This window comes from Phaenicophaeus curvirostris, chromosome 23 (assembly GCF_032191515.1).
Source record: "Phaenicophaeus curvirostris isolate KB17595 chromosome 23, BPBGC_Pcur_1.0, whole genome shotgun sequence".
Classification (NCBI taxonomy): domain Eukaryota; kingdom Metazoa; phylum Chordata; class Aves; order Cuculiformes; family Cuculidae; genus Phaenicophaeus; species Phaenicophaeus curvirostris.
Window position 1 is genome coordinate 1100223 of NC_091414.1, and position 16616 is coordinate 1116838.

The 16616-nt window shown below is 60.2% G+C and overlaps 1 protein-coding gene across 1 annotated transcript; it reads left to right on the top strand.

Moving 5' to 3' along the window:
• Window positions 1–9913: 9913 nt before the first annotated feature.
• Window positions 9914–14608, top strand: RIMS3 (regulating synaptic membrane exocytosis 3). The gene is made up of 6 exons (XM_069875506.1): window positions 9914–10133; window positions 11269–11410; window positions 11518–11630; window positions 13141–13242; window positions 13336–13475; window positions 13665–14608. Exons 1-6 carry the CDS (start codon window positions 9914–9916, stop codon window positions 13875–13877), a joined length of 930 nt encoding a protein of 309 aa, XP_069731607.1. The 3' UTR covers window positions 13878–14608.
• The last annotated feature ends 2008 nt before the right edge of the window (window positions 14609–16616 follow it).

A 16616-nucleotide genomic window follows, 5' to 3' on the forward strand; every position in this document is an offset into this window, starting at 1 on the left:
CCTCTTATGTGGGTTTTACCGGAGTAATCGCATTAAACCACCCCCTTGCACCGGCACAAACCCAAACCGTGAAGGAGAAGGTGGTGAGGAGCCGACAAACCGGAGAGCTGAGCTCCTTAACGCATTAAGAGGCATCAGAGATGGGAGAGCTCCGCGGGGATCCCAGCGCAAGACCCAGTCGAGGATTTTCACCTGTCCCACTCCGCAGAAACGCTTCCCAGGGATGGGCTGTGGGGCTGTTGGTGCCGCACACCCCGAGCACGCAGGGATCCTGGAGAGACCTGCCAAGGGAAGTAGAAAACCAGAGTAATTTGGAAAGTTTCCTACCAATCTAATCAAAACCTTTGCCGTTATTACTTTATCGTTGCCCTGGAACTTCATGTTTTATCACCAGAACGTGGCAGCTGAAAAACAACGCTAGCAGGAGAGGCTTTTCGTGGCCGAGGTACATGTTTCCACTCTCTCTTCCCTCGGAACGATGCGTTCCCAGGACTGATGCTGTCCCCACAAAGCTGGACGTTTGCTTTGATGAAAATCCCTTCCCTACCGAGATATTTTCAGCTAGTTTTTTCTAAATATTACTCATAAAGGCCCCCCCCAGACAACCTCTCTCCCTCCCCGAGTTTGTTTATATGCTTTGAATTCTGTTCGGAAACCATCTCCCTACTTCAGCGACGTTTTATCCAAGTTTCCATATTTAGTTCTTTCAGCTGTTCCTGCTCTGTTACCCATTTTCCCGTGCACAACGCCGGGACCCACCGCCCCCCGGCTCTCCCCGCTGGCCCCTTCTCCTCCAGCAGCCTCTCCAGGGGGATTTTCCCACCCTCCCTGCGGGATCGGGTGCCCTTTCCCCTCCCTGCTCGCCCTCCCGCTCCGGGAACGCGACCCCAAATCACCCCAAGGCCCTCATCCCGATGTAGGGAACGCGGCGAAGGCTTCGCCCGCGAGTACCAAGTGGTTCCCGCGGCGCGGATCCCGGCACGGCGAGGATGGGGACCCCGTCCAGCGGGAATTCCAAGCCTGGCATTATTTTAGGGAGAGACAGAGTTAAAGTTGGCAAAGGAGGGTTTGCTCGTGGCACGTGGTTCCATGTCAGCCGCGGTGCGCAGCCTGCAGAGGCAACGCAGGGAAAGCGCTGGAGGAATTCACCATGAGGGAAAAGAGTCGCTGCTCACGGAGAAATTAGAGTTAGCGTGCGGGGAGCCAAGGTGAGTCCAAGGGCAGCGCGGGAACTGGGGCTGCTGCTTCCTTCAAACTTTCTCCTTTGCAAGAAACCATGAGAGGTGTCCCCTTGGTCCCCCGTTGAGGGCCACACTCGCGCTCCAGCAGCAGCCGAAAGGGATCGGAGCTGGAATGGTTGTGTTCCCAAAAACACCGCGGCCACCGGGGCTGAACGGGGACCGGCTGGAGGCTCCTGATGGTCCGTGGGGCTGGTTGGGGGATGTGGGGTTCGGGTGGCATCTCCTGGGGTCCAGGTGGTGGGAGAAGGGTCAGGTTGGGAGCTCTCGGAGTCCTGCTGATGGTCGTAGGGTTTGGCTGGCGATTCTTGGTGTTTGGCTGGCAGGTGCAGGGTCCTTGAGGACTGGTTGATGGGTGAAGGGTCCAGCTGGTGGTTCTTGGGGTCCAGATGATGGGAGAACGATCAGGTTGGCAGCTCTTGGAGCCCCACTGATGGATGCAGGGTCCAGTTCATGGGTGTAGGGTCCCACTGGTGACTCTTAATGTCTGGCTGGAGGCTCTTGGGGTCCAGGTGGTGGGAGAGGGGTCAGGTTGGCAGCTCTTGGAGTCCCACTGATGGATGCAGGGTCCAGATGGTGAATCTTGGAGCCCACCTGATGGGTGCAGGGTCTAGCTGAAGACTTATAGGAGCTGGCTGATGGGTGTAGGGTGCAGCTGGAGGCTCTTGGGGTCTGATTGATGGGTGTAGGGTGCAGCTGGAGGCTCTGGGGTCCGGTTGATGGGTGCAGGGTCCGGTCGATGGGTGCAGCTGGAGGCTCTAGGGGTCCACGGGATGGGTGCAGGGTCCAGCTGGAGGCTCTCGGGGTGCAGGCGATGGGTGCAGGGTGCAGCTGGATGCTCACAGGGGTCCGGTCGATGGGTGCAGGACGCTCCCGTTGGGGTTCGGGATGCAGGCGGCAGCTGTCGGGGGGGCACCGGGCAGCATCTCCCCGTTCTCGGCGGTGGCCCCGGCCCCGGGGCTGCCCCCCCCCTGCTCCCAGCAGCCCGCCGGGGCCGGGGGGAGGAGCGGGACCGGGCGGCGGCGGCGGTGAGTGCGGGAGCATCCCCGGCCGGGAGGGATGCGGATGCTCGGGATGGGGAGGAGCGGGCTGGGCAGCCCCGGGAGGGGGGAGAATGGCGAGAGGGGAGGGGGAAGAAAGAGGGGAGGATGGGGAGGGGGAGAGGGGGATGTCCCGACCCCCGGTGCTCCCCCCGCGGCTGCCGCTGAGGAGCACCCGGCACCCCTAAAACCAACCCCGAGCTCTGAGCATCACTGTGAGCACCCCAAAAGCATCGCTCTGAGCACCCCAAAAGCATCTCTGCACCTAAAGCGTGGGGGATGCGGCCGTGGCCCCCATCCCGAGGGGTCCCCAGCCCCAGGTCCCGTTCACTGGGATCCCTTTGGCTTGGGATGGCGAGCAGCGTTTCCCAGCCAGCGTCTCGGGAACGGGAGCGCTTTCCCGTGCCATCCATCATCCCCGCTGAAAGCCCGTTGACGTCAACCCCGTCCCATGCACGCTTGGTCCCCAGCGCCGGGGAAATGGAACGGGGACCAGCGAACGCGCGGGTCCCACCTGGGGAGGGGTCGCCCTGCGGTGCCAACCGGGCACCGAGCAGCCCACAGACACCAGATCTCAGCGCTCTCCTGGCTTCCCAGCATCTCCAGCTTGGGCTTCCCATGTTGGTTTGGCTCTGCTGGATCCGGAGAGGGATCCGGGGGATTTGGAGCAGGTGCTGTGGCTGCTTCTGTACAGAAAACCTTTGGGAACTGGGGAGGCGAGAAACGATGCCCTGGGATGGGCAGGGGAACCCGAGCTGCTCCTTGCTCACAAACTGGGGTCGCAGAAAGTGGGGTGAAACCTGAGGGCATCGCTTATCCCCACAGTGGGGAAGCACCTGAACGGGCCTTTGGCTTGGCCGCTGCATCCATGGAGCTGCTCTGCACCCCAAAAGGGTCCCCAGAGCCAGGGCCACCACGAGGGTGCTTGCTCTGAGCTGCAGTGTTGTCCTCGCAGGAGGTGGTGGCCGTGCTGGGCTCTGCGACGGCTGCTGCCTGCCCCCGGGGGTCTGGGAAGCGCAGCGAGGGGATCTCTGGAGGCTGAGCAATTGCATCGCTCGGTGCGTGGGGAGCGTTGCGTGGGGGCTGGTTATTTCATTGGAGAGCAGGAGCCTGCGCATCCCCTCGGTCCCGCGGCGCAGAGGTGGGTTTCGCTTGCAGCGGCTTTGCCGCTCGGGATTGTCCCTCGGCCACAGGACCAGGCGCTGGCTGCCCAAACCAGCCCTGGCACGGCCGGCTGCATCGCTCGGCTCCTTCCCGGAGCCGTCAGGCGGCTGCTCCCGTGCTCTCACCTCCAGCCCTGGTTTAGACACGTGCCTGTTTATTCCTACATCAACACCTCTTGAAAACCCAGCCCTGATGCTGCACTTACGCGTCTCTCCCGAAGAGCGAGGTACCTGCTCCGGTATCTCTTTGCGAGGGCGAACTCCTGCCACCTCCCAGCGCTCCCGGGCTCTCGCTCCATCCCCATCCTCGCAGCACCGGTTGCCTTTGAGAGACCTGGATAGAGGAGGAGATGGTGGCATCTTAGTCTGCCCCTCACACCCCAAATTGGGAGTCAAATCCCACTGGTTCCCCTTGTCCCCCCAAATCTCCTGCTGCCCCAGGAGCTCAGCTGAGCTCCTTTTTGGGCTCACGCCTGCTCCTGCTGCGCCACAGCCCTGTGGGAATCATCGCAGCGATGCAAGGGGCATCAACAGCTGCGAAAACGCATGATTTCCCTGCTTATTAAAACCCAAGCCGCGTGGCACCATCTCCTCGCATCCATTTCAATGCTCTGCAAATGTTTTGCTACAGCGTCTCAAATAGCAGAGAAAAAGGCTCGTTTAGTGATTATTGTGGAGCGATTTAGTGTGGGATTGACAGCGCTGCTCGCACACCGCGCTTCGTGGGCCCCGTCTGCCCCGGGATGCTCTGGGGGGATCGTGGTGGGAGCCTCCTCGGGCTCCTCACCCTCCGTGCAGACAAAGCGGCTCCCGGAGCTGGAGGTCTCTCTGCCTGCAAAGAGCAAATAGCAGCTCTTTCCATTGTTGAGTGGTGGGATGATGCAAGACTGGCCTTCTCGTGCTCTCTGGAGAGCAGCATCTTCCTGGGAGCAGCTGCTCCAGGGTCCCACCAGCCCGTCCTCCGAGTCTGCTGGGCTTGTGGATCCCAGGAGAGCTGCCCAGGCTCCTCTTGTCACTCGGCACGGAGCGAGGGGTGTTTGTGTGGGCACTGCCAGCATCCCGCAGTCTCTTGGCATCGCTCCGGCTCACAGAAGTCTTCCTACGGCAATCAAGTTTTCTGCTGATCTCTTAAGAAGCTTTGCTATAATAGTGCAGTCTTAGCATTTAAAAAGCTACTTTTTTTTTTTTTTTTTCCTGCAAACAGCCTGTCCTCCCCCCTGGCTCCCGCTGGGGTCTGGAGCGAGCTGGGACCTGTGGGCTGGATGCAGATTGGACCCAGTCAGGTGTCAGGGGGCCAGGTTCACCGTCCTGCTGCTGGACACGGAGCCACAGCGAGGGTGGGTGGGTTTGGCTGCCCATCCTGGAGCTGCGGAATCGGTGGTTTGGTCCTGGGGAAGCCCCACGTGGAGCTGAAGCGTTGGGCACCTCTGCTGCGGGCAGGGTTAAGCATCCAGTGCAGAACACGGTCAGTGCTTTGGTTTGAACCCACAGGGACTTCAGAACTCACGGTCCACGCAGGGTGCGAGGCCCCCGAAAGGCAAAATGATGTTTGGTAATGCAGAAAGGAGAGGGAAAGCGGGACTGTTGGGCGCTGGCTGCTGGTGGAAGGAAATCAGATGTTCTCTGCAAGAGGAGGAGTGCTGGTAGGAGCAGCAGAAAGCCAGAGCTGATAACAGCCCTTCCCCTGGAGGAAGCGGCTCCATGAAATATTGATGGGATTCGCACACAGCAGATGAGTGGTGTGGGCTGCATTGCAGAGCTCGGAGCCTGCAGCCGGGAAGGCAGCGGCTGCTGGGTAACGGGAACAGCTCCTTCCCAGAGCCGGCGGAGACGGGGAACCAGCGAGCCCTCGGTGCCCGAGCACCAGGTGAAGGGTTGAGGTCGGAGCCCAGGGAACCTCGTCCCCATCCATCCAGGGGACACCAGAGGCCCTGGGCTGGTTCCCAGCGTCTCCGCTGCCTCCCCATGGAAGTGGCCGAGTTTCAGGGCTGCGTGGCTGCAGCATCGCGGTCCCCAAGGCTGTCGGTGGCCATGTGCCTGCTCAAGCGTGTCCCCAGCGAGGTCCTGCTCCCTCTGAGCTGCCCAGCACGGCCAAAACCCGCATCGTGGTGCACCGGGGTCTGCAGGATGAGCCTGGACCATCGGGGATGCTCCAGTGCCACCAGCTCTGGTCCACTGGGTCACTAACCACTAACTGGGTTCAGCGGGACCCGGCCAGTCCCCAGCCACAGCCCTGCTGGGTGGCTTTTACTCCTCCGATTCTTTAATGTTGCCTAGGAAACAACAGGATTCAACATAGATCTGATTTAACCGAGTGGCAGACGTCATGCAGGGACGTGGGGGAAAGGGGTGGCACTGTCAGGGCTCTGGCCTGGAGCTTCTGGCATCTCGGAAGGGGCTTTGCTCCAAGATGTGGCCACCAGGCAGGGGCAGGGATGTGTCCCCCCCACCCAGTGGCTGCAAGGTAGGTGTGGGAAGATGCTGTGTCCTGCTTGTCCCTCTGGAGACGGTTCCCCTGGTGCTCCTGGATGGATCCTGTCTGCCAGGAGCATCACTTCTGCTAGAGCTGTGGCCAGAGAGGGGCACGTGCTTTGCTGGAGGGGGTGGCGAGGACACCACCGTGGCTGGATACAGCAGGGACCAAGGAAGATGCACGTTCTAGCATGGGACACTCAGTCTCATGTGTCAGTGCTGTGGCTCTGGTGGTTACTCGCTCCCAGTCCATCCCAGCAGCAGCAGGGAGGAGATCACTCACAGCAGAAAGGCTGCTCAGACCCAACCTGCTCCCAGGCCTGAGGAAACTGCTTATCCCAGGAGGGATGTGATGCATCACTTGGGTCACGGTCTCCGTGAAGCCATCTCTCGGTGCATCAGGATGTCCCTAGGACACAGCGCTGGCCGCTGTCACCAGGGCTGCGTGAGCTGCTCGGGCTGCTTCCTAACCTGCCCGAGCACAGGGACGTGTAACCCCAGCAGCTGGAGTTACCTGCAAGTTCTCAGCTTGTGTGCACTGAATCACACCCCTTGCTGGGCAGTTAAATTGATATGAGCCTATCAGACCTGGAGCAATTCATTAGAATTAAGCACTTCTAGGGAAAATAAGCCCTTGCCTTACTTCCCAATAGAAGGAGGAGCATGTGTTTGCGAGCTGGGCTACTGCAGCTGCCCCAGCGTCTCGTGCCCTGCTCAGAACTGCCAGGGGCCTCGTAGCCACAGCTCCAGCAAGTTTTCTTTCCCCCAAAATGCTGATTTTAGGGCCTACCTGCTCCAGACATCAGCAGAGCTTCGGTGCTTTCCCTGCAGGCTGGAGGCAGCCTGGGGTTGAGAGGATCCACAGCCCCACTGCCAGGGCTTTCCAACCCCATCTCTCCCCAGTCACCCACCCTGGAGGGCGTCGGGGGAGCAGGCAGCCTCCAAAATCCTCCCTGCCCTCTTCCCCAATTTTCTCCATCAATATTTTGCCCCCCATTTCTATTTCAGTGGGATTTGGGGCCAGGGCTCCCTCGCAGCCCCTGGCACCCTCCGCACACTGGGATGCGGTGGGGCCGTACAGCTCTGTTGGCTCCCTGGGGTCACCTGCAGCCCCCCAGCTTTGCTCCCCGCTTTTCCCAGCTCCGGCATCCCCTGGCAGGGCGGTGACGCTTGTCTTGGGGGATCCAGGGGCTCGTTGGCGCATCCCACCCCGCTGGACCGCGCTGCCCCTGCTTGGGGCTGGGAGGAGAACTGGGTCAGCGATGTAACCATGGAGATGCTGAAGGAGATGCTGAAGCAGCGCCGGCACAGCCCCGCTCTCCAGAACCCTTTAAAGATTAACCAGACCCGTCACCCTCGTCTCCGGCCGGGGATGGGGCTGGGGGGCTGAGCAGAAGCTGCCCACTCCTCCTCCACCTGCGCAGGGCGGTAAGATGCCTCCATCTCCTCTTCTCCTTTGGGTCGCGAGTGCGGGGAGGGCTCAGCGAGGGCGATGGAAACGCAACGGGGAAGGCGTTATCATGCTCTCCGGCACGTTGTGCATCGGTGCTGGGCGCTGGCTGCGCCTCGGCCGAGCCGCGGAGCCGCCGGAGGGATGTTCCAGCCATGACACCTCCAGCCAACGCTCGGGGGCTCCGTGCAGCCCGCAAATCCTTGCTGGCTCCCTGGAAAACTTGCAGGTGCTTGCGGTGGTCGCTCCCCGCAGGGACGGTGCGCGTGGCGGTAAGGGGGTTGTGGTCGTGCAGGGGAGGAGGGGGCTCGCGTGCGACCCGTGGTTTGCTCCGCAAACCACGGGTCGCACGCGAGCCCCCTCCTCCCCTGCACGACCACAACCCCCTTACCGCCACCGCGCACCAGTCCCTGCGGGGAGCGCCCACCGCAAGACCTGCAGTTTTCCAGGGAGCCAGCCAAGGATTTGCGGCTGGGCACCGGGCACCTCCCCACCTGGCACCGGCTCCCTGCAGAGCCTGGAACCCGATCGTGAAAAGCAAGAAGGGGTAAAATTATGGGTAGGGTAAAGCAAACCCTTCCTCTGGGCTGAGGAGCGTGCGCGCCTCTTCTTTGCGGTGGATTATCCCGATGTGTGTTGCATTGGAAATGATCCCATTAGCGCTCTGCTCTCCTGATCTAATTTGCTTCCACCAGAGCCCCCTGCTTTCCCGGCAGCTGAAAAGCCGAGCGGGGAAAACAGCAGCAGGAGCCTTTTGTGTTTTCCTGAGCGTAGAAATAACGGGGCTCGGCGGTGGCACAGCTTTTCCTGCCTGTGACGCTGCGTGGAGAGGCCTGAGCTGCACCCGCCGAGCCCTCGCGCGAGGGGACCCATGTTTGTTTTGGCACAGCCTAACCTCAGTGGGGAAACTGAGGCACGGGGAAGGGATCGGTGCGTGATGGAGGCTGCGGTTGGGATCCATTCCTTTCAGTAGGTGCTTCCTAAGAGGAACGCCAGCCTTGGCAAGCGGTCACAGCGGGTTTGGAGCCTGGAGAGGGGTGGGTGGTGGTGGAAAATGCCCATCGTGTTGGTCCCAGGCTCAGCTCTGACCCTCTTGAGCAGACACCAAGCGTAGGGAGAGCGCTGCTGGCTGCTCTTGCGCATCCTGGTTGTGTCGGGGCGCCTCCAGAATGGATGCTTACCCCACACCCATGGCTTGATCGCGCTCAAGCCCTCGTGAAAGTGTTGTTCAGCAGCCAAGGCAGAAAATCCCACGTGTACACGAGGGGCAGGTTGTGCCGTGTGCCCGGCGCACCCCAAATCCTGCACAAAGCGGGTGCCGTGCCGGGGTCCCGCTCAGCACCGCTGGGTGCGAGGAGCCGGGGGACACCGCGGGTCACGGCCACGCCGAAAACACCAGCCAGAAGGGAAACACGGGGCAGCGGCTGCACCCTGGGAGCTCAGTAATGATATTAGTGACTAATCGCCCACTTGCCTCTGTTTGCATCCCTCCTGTAATTGATAAATCCATGATCGCAGCCGCGCCGGGGCCGAGCCCGCGGCTCCTACCAGGTCCCAGCCCAGCCGTGCCCCTGCGAAGCCGGCAGCGCCCATCTCTCTCTCTCTCTCTGGAAAGAGAAACATTTTTCCAGGCGCTGCCTCCATCCATTATCATAAAGTGGCTTCACTTGGCCCGGAGTTAATAACTCACCTTTCCCGGGAAGATGGATGCTCCCAGCCCACTGGAGTTTAAATATTCATGGGGAAGGGAAGGCAGCAAGCGCTGCCTGGCAGCCCTGGCACAGGCTCCGCTGCCGGTGAGCGGCCAGCTCCCCAGCACCCCGAGGACATCCCTGGGGACCCTCCGGGCACCGGCTGTGCCAGGGCTGCCCGGTGCATCCCAGCACGGCGTGGTTTGCTTGGCCAGGGCTGGATCCATCTCGTGGTGCAGCAGAGCACACAGGGATGCTGCAGCCGCCGTTTGGAGAAGGTGACGTGCGGGAGGAACGGTGCTGGCTGCAGTTTTGGACCCATCAGCGGGGCTGGATGGGGCTGGCCCCAAGTCTCAGAGTCCCCTCGTGCCCCGAGACCAGGCAGGGTGGTGACACCGAGCTCTGGTCGGTCCCTCCTGGACCTTTTCTCAGAAAGGGTCGCTGGGCACTGGCAGAGGCTGCCCAGGGAGGGGGTTGAGTCCCCTTCCCTGGAGGGGTTTAAGGGACGGGTGGATGAGGTGCTGAGGGACATGGGTTAGTGAATGATGGGAATGGTTGGACTCGATGATCCAGTGGGTCTCTTCCAACCTGGTGATTCCATGATTCTCTGAGGGGCTGCCTGGGTCCCTTGGGGCAGGGCTGGTGGTTCAATGCTTGTGGACCCTTCCCTGCGCCAGCCCCGGCCCCTGGGATTGGGGAAAAACAGTCCTGCTGGGATTTTATGGCTTTGCCAGCGCCTCAGGGTCCCCGTGGGGCGGCTCTGGTGGGGCCAGTGGTGCCACCACCCCGCGTTGCTGACCTTGACGTCTCCCCCGCAGCTGATCCCAGCCAGCAGCGCCGGGGCCGGCGAGCGCTGACCATGTTCAACGGCGATGCCGGCTCCTCGTCGGCCAGGAATGTCGTGCGCAGCTCCAGCATCAGCGGCGAGATGTACAACATCGAGAAGAGCGCGCGGGGCAGCGCCGACTCCGTCAGCATCACCGCCAGCAAGAAGAGACGCTCCAGCCTGGGCGCGAAGATGGTGGCCATCGTGGGGCTGTCCCAGTGGAGCAAGAGCACCCTGCAGCTCAACCAGAGCGGTGAGGCGCCCGCTGTCCGTCTTCGAGGAAGACACCTAAAAAACCCCTTGTAAATCCCCCCTCCTGGCACCTCTCCAGCTGCCAAAACCCGCGCTGGGGACGTTGCTGGAGCTCCTCAGTCCCGGCTGCAGGCAGGGAGGGAGCTTGGAGAGGGGACTTGTCAAACACTCTGGCTCTGGGGAATATTTAAATGCTTAAAATAACTTTTTGAAGGGCGGGGGAAGCAAAAAAGCTCATTTTAGTGCAGGCTTTTTTTCTCTAGCTATTGCTTTTTCGTTCTGGTTCTCGTTGGCATGGCGTGATTCAGGAGATGCTCCACAAGGAGAGGAGCTAATCGGGAGCCCTCCAGCCCTGCCCAGTCCAGGTGTTTCTGAAAGGGTAGGATTATCCCCAGAAGCCAAGGAAAAAGGTGCTGGAGCCGGGCAGGGCAGCGTTTGGGGGTGGCAGGACTGGGAGTGCCTGCTCCAGGGGGGCTGCCAGGATGGGGCAAACGCTTCCACGGGGACAACCCTGGCTTAGCAGGACAAACCCGACTCGCCAGGAGCAGCCGCGGCTCAGTGCCCACACGGCAGGAGCTGGGCTGCCGGCGGTGCCAGGGCTGGATGCTCGGGCCACGCTCCTCCTTCTGCCACCTGCCACCGCCTGGGACGGGGCAACCGCACCGAGAAAACGAGACCCTGCTGGTCAGTCTGTGTTGAGGCTCTTCAGCCTAGGGAAGAGAAGGCTGTGGGGAGACCTTGGAGCAGCTTCCAGCGCTGAAAGGGGCTCCAGGAAAGCTCGGGAGGGGCTCTGGATCAGGGAGCGCAGGGATGGGATGAAGGGGAATGGGTTTCAACTGAAAGAGGGGAGATTGAGATGAGATCTTAGGGAGAAATGTTTTGCACTGGCCCAGGCTGCCCAGAGCAGGGGTGGCTGCCCCATCCCTGGAGGGGTTCAAGGCCAGGTTGGATGGGGCTTGGAGCCCTTGATCCAGTGGGAGGTGTCCCTGCCCATGGCAGGGGTGCAAAGGTGCAAATCCTTCCAACCCAAACCATTCTACTATTCTATGACTCTCCCCCCTGGTTTGGTGCCCGTCCCGCAGGAGGGTCTGGGGGCAGCGGGTGCTTCTTGGACTCACCCCTGTCTCGGCTTCCAGAGGGCGGCCCCAAAAAGCTGCGCAGCAACATTCGGAGGAGCACGGAGACGGGCATCGCGGTGGAGATGAGGACCAGGGTCACCCGGCAGGGCAGCCGGGAGTCCACGGACGGCAGCACCAACAGCAACAGCTCCGACGGGACGTAAGGCAGCGCGGGGCGGCATGGGGGGCAGGGGCTGAGCACCCTCCCTGGGGGGACGCAGCATCCCGATGCTCCACAGAGAAGCCCTTTTGCTCTCCCTGCTGCAGGTTCATCTTCCCCACGACCCGGTTGGGCGCCGAGAGCCAGTTCAGCGATTTCCTCGACGGGCTGGGGCCGGGGCAGCTGGTGGGGCGGCAGACGCTGGCCACCCCGCCGATGGGTGAGTGCGGGGTCCCTGCCCGGGGAGCGGGGAGACATCCCCACCCTGCAGAGCATCGATGCTCGAGCGAGAGGGAAGGGGCTTCAAGGGGGGAAAGTGGCCGCGTGCTCCTCCCCAGGGCACCTGGCAGCATCCCTGGGTGCTCAGCATGTGCCGGGGGGTGCATGGCTTGCAGATGATGCTCTGGCTTGCAGATGATGCTCTGGCTCCCCAGCCGCTCCCCCTGCCAGCGTGGCCCTCGCGGGGCTCAGGGCAGGACATCTGCAGGACAAAGCAGCAGCTCTAGCTTTTCCTAAGGCTTCTTCCGCCCCTCCACTCTGCATCAGCTCCTCCGAGCATCCTGCTACAGAGGGGACTGACAAAAAAGTTTCTTCCCCTCCATTTTAACTTTTTAAATCCAAAATAGTTCGAGAAAGTGGTGTCTCGGGGTGTGAATTCCCATCCCTGGTGTTCCCAGGGGACACCAAGGTGCCTGCCCCGTGTCCTGCGGAGGGAGCGGAGCTGCTGGGAATAGGGGGGGCACAGTAACCAGGGGTCCCACCCTGCCCCCCCAAGTCCTCACAGCAAAGGGACCTGGTCCTGCTGGTCTCGCATAAACCCCCAGTGCGAGGGGAGGGTTGGAAGGGGCAGCTGGACCCCTCTGGGTTTGTCCACCCTCCCTTGGAGTGGATCCGGCTTCCCTTGGGGTGAAATCCCACAGCGCCCATCGCCCGCTGAATCCCTCCGGCTGCCACCGTTCCCATGCCGCGGGAGCAGCCGGTTCCTCGCGCAGCCCCCGGCGCTGGCCCTGACTCGCTGATGAAATGCCAAGTGTGTTTTGAGAACATCCAGGTTCCTCTCGCTCCTAATAAACCCCGACGGGACGTCAGCTCGCCCCTTCCCCATCCCTGCCTCCCCCCGCGGCCACAAGGCAGCCAGCGATGGGACAGCCAAGGGACATACGTACGTACGAGCGGGACGGCGTAAGTGGGAGAACAACTTCACAGCGAGCTTCAGAGGTGCCTGGTCATGGTTTTCCCTGCAGCTGCCCCTCCGCAGGGAGCGGGGAAGGACCCCAGCCAAGCGTCCTGGGAGCTGGGAAGTGGTGGGATGCTCAGCCGCCCACCACAGCCCCTGCCCAAGGCACAGCCTGGGTAATCCCAGCCCCGCTTCCCATCACGAGGGGATAAATCTCCCTCCGAAGCTGCCGTGGGATGCAGCCGGTAAGGAGAGAGGGGAGGAGGAGGAAGCTCTCACCCGATTCTCTTCGCTGCTCAAATCCAAGCATCGTCACATCAGCTCAGCTTTATCCTTCCTCTAAATTCACGCTCGCTCAGGCACCCGGAGGTGGGATGCTTGGTGGGCGCGGGCGCTGGGGATGGGGAGTAGATGCTGGCGTGGGGCTGCAGCCCTGGGGGTCACATCTCCCACGGCTTCTCGGTGGCACCGAAAGGGAGAGCTGGTGGGGAGCAGCCCTGGGAGGAGGTGGCCAGCGAGGAGGGCGCTGAGTGCGTCTCATCCCTCCGCTCAGGTGATGTCCACGTCGGTATGGCTGACCGCAACGGGCAGCTGGAGGTGGAGGTGATCCAGGCGCGGGGACTCATCCCGAAGATGGGCTCCAAGTGCATCCCTGGTAGGTGGCTGGGGAGATGAGGAGCGATGGGGATGAGACGCTGTGCTGGGAGCCTGCTCTGAGTTGATGTTCCTCGTCTGTTTTCCAACACAGCCACCTACGTGAAAGTTTACCTGCTGGAGAACGGCGTCTGCCTGGCCAAGAAGAAGACCAAGGTGGTGAAGAAAACCTGCGACCCATCGTACCAGCAGCCCCTGCTCTTCGAGGAGAGCCCCCAGGGCAAAGTCCTGCAGGTGATGTACTCCCTGTGCAGATCCTCGGGGACAGGGAGGGACCAGGGGAGCAAGGACAGGGCAGAGACCTCCAGCGTCCTCGCCGCAGCCTCCCGTCCCGATCACAGCGGGTCCTTCCCAGCCAGGGTTTGCTGAGTTCTCCCCCAAACTCCCACCTGGCACTCACCTGACGCCTCCTCTGCCCCGCAGGTGATCGTCTGGGGAGATTACGGGCGCATGGACCACAAGTGCTTCATGGGGATGGCCCAGATCGTCTTGGAAGAGCTCGATCTCTCCACTGCGGTCATGGGCTGGTACAAACTCTTCCCCACCTCCTCGCTGGCCGATTCCAGCATCGGACCTCTGACACGCCGCCTCTCCCAGTCCTCCCTGGAGAGCTCCACCAGCCCCTCCTGCCCGTAGGGAGCAGGCTGGGAGGGGAAAGGAGACATCCTGACCTACCAAAACTGTTAGTGGATGCCTGTACATACCCTCTCCTTTTTTTTTTTTCTTTTTTTTTTTTCTCTCCTTTTTGTTTTCTTTTTTACAACCTCCTTCCTCAACGCCCCCTGCTCTCCACACGCTCCTCCCTGAGCAGGCGTCCCGGTGCGCAGAGGGGGACGCTGGAGAGGGAGCGAGGGCCGTGTGTTTTGAGGCAGGGGAAGGAGAAGCAAAAAAAAAAACCACCCACCCCTCCATGAGGCAGACAGGGCCCACGACTGCCGAGCGACCCCGAGACTGTTACCCACGCCTCGTCCTGGTGGGAAGGACCCACGGCGCCGCGTCTCTCCTGCTCAGGAGAGCGTCTCGGTCCGATTCGTTCAGCGCCGCCGCGAGCAGCACGTCCATGAGGTTTCTTTTCCTTGGGTTTTGTTTCCTTGCCTCTGAGAAAAAGGGAGCTTCGCAAAGAGAAAAAACCTCAGAAAAACTGTCCAACTCAGCACTATTTTCTTTTCCAAGGAATGTAGCATCTTCTCTTATGTAGCTTGCCATGTGCGAACACCACTCACTCTGCAATATCGAAGAGACTCCGGATTGACCAGAAACATCTGCCAGTCCCGTCCCGTTTGTTCGTGTCCCGACACCAATCCCGCCACACTGAGCAAGCACTTCTGGTGGCCGTTTCTCTTTTTTTATTTACTGTTTTTTTTGTGTCGGTAGCATGTAGCCTGCGACCAGTGACATTGCCAAAGTGCGAGAGGGCAGGAAAACGTGCACTCACCTCACCCCAGCAGACGCTGGGCTTATCCTCGTGTTTCACCGCCGACTGTGGTCTTGTATGGCCAAAGCAAGACCCAAAAAGATAAACTCTGTGATGCCTCACGTTAAAATTCAAGTCAGGAGAAGGTGACCTGATGGAGCAGGAGGGCCATGATGCTGGCTGATCATCTGGCTCCCTCCCCTTTCTCCAGCAAGGGCCGGGATGCTCTTCTTGGGTCCGGGATGCTCTGCTTGGGTCTGGGATGCTCTTCTGGGGTCCAGGATGCTCCTCCCAGGTCTGGGATGTTCTGCCTGTGTCCAGGATGCTCTCCTCAACACCCAAATCCCCAGCAGGAGCAGAGGGTTTGCCAGACCCCATGGCAGGACGCACCTTTCTCTGACTCTCGACTTGGTACGCTACAGGGGAACATCTCAACAGCATCTTCTGCTGATCTGGAATTAGGGTGACTGAGAGGTTTCGAACAAAGGACTAGATGCTTTGAATTTATTATCAGGATGAGTGTTTTGGGTTTTTTTTGTTTGTATGTTTTGTTTGTTCATTTTTAAAGCAGCATTTTGGTTCCCCCCCGAGGGACCAGTTCTTGTAGCAAAACCGAGAATTACGGAAGCTTTTTTTGAAGGTGCCTAATGAAATTTGCTGAAAATACTCAGGGGAGACACCACTAGAAACTCTGGTTTCTTCGTAAAATATACTGAACACAATGACTGTCCTGAAGGATCAGTTCCTAAAAGAGTTAAAAAAACCCAACACACCAAAAGCTGAGCAGTCTGGAGGATGGAAGAGGACAAAAGGTAACCAGAAATTCTTACTGACCAGCTGGCTCTGACCTTCAGCCTTTAACACAAACCCACCTGCAGCACAGTTGGGGTTTTTTACAGTTCTTTATCGGCCAAGCAGAGAATTCCATACTGCACAGAGCACAACAAACCCAGCCTGTGACATCCTTGTGACACCAGGAACTGTGAGCCAGCTCCAACCTGTTGTCCCGATGGAACAAAAGCAAACCTGAAGGTAAAGACTGTTGTGACGAAGCTGTCCCCTCCACCAACCCCAAACCCAGGAGGCTGCAAAACTCCACAGCGGGACGGCTGCTACACCCGACATTGTGACTTTAGCAACATCGGGTCAAGGAATTCCAGCTGCTATCATGGACTTAACAACTCCACATCACTGCAAACCTCCAAGAAGAGGGGTGCCTGGATGCTGCTGGCCAGGGGTGGAGAGGGATCTACTTCTAGACCCCAGTGCCCACCTCGTAAAGCATTAAATCCTCATCTGCTGGAGCAGTAAGGGCTCGTTTGAGCGACGTACAGGGGATGCACAAACAGCCTGAAGTGGTTTGAGGAAGCAAACTCGGTGCCCTGACTACTGAGACAGGAATAAACAATGGCTCGAACATGACGTTCCTTCCCGAGCACGAAGCAGCTACGTGAGGTCAGTGATGCCTGGATGAGGCTAAACATTCTCTGTCCTGGATTTTTGGATGTATGTAAGGGAAAGCATCTCAAGGGGAAAAGCTTTCTGCTCCTGGCAGCTAACAAGATTTGCTTTTGCTTTAGCGACTCTGTTTCAATGGAAACATGAAAAAGCTCCCTGTGGTTGGACAATAACCACGTCCACAGGGAACGGAGAGGGCAGAGCGGACAGGGCAGGGAGCTCCGCGGGTATTTGCTGCTCGCTGGTGTGGATGCAGCATCCCATCTCCCGCCCCTTCCCACACAGAGTTTGCTGGCTGTAACCTTGTCCAGCGAGTCGCAGAGCTTTGCTGCTCCCCCTCTCCCCTTTTCTCGCAATAGAGAACAGCAGTGGATGAAGAGCAGAAGGAACACTGGGACAGGTGGGCACACATCCACGGCAGCAGATGCCTGAGCAAAAGGCTCCCTGATTCTGTGCCAGCTGGAAAACCTGCCCTGGCACATGGGAAATCCAGAGAAAAGGAC

Coding starts and splice junctions, on each gene's coding strand:
- RIMS3 (XM_069875506.1), top strand. CDS start 9,914: ATGTTCAACGGCGATGCCGGCTCCTCGTCGGCCAGGAATGTCGTGCGC. Junction 10,134..11,268: donor CCTGCAGCTCAACCAGAGCG/GTGAGGCGCCCG, acceptor CTCGGCTTCCAG/AGGGCGGCCCCAAAAAGCTG. Junction 13,243..13,335: donor GGGCTCCAAGTGCATCCCTG/GTAGGTGGCTGG, acceptor TTTCCAACACAG/CCACCTACGTGAAAGTTTAC.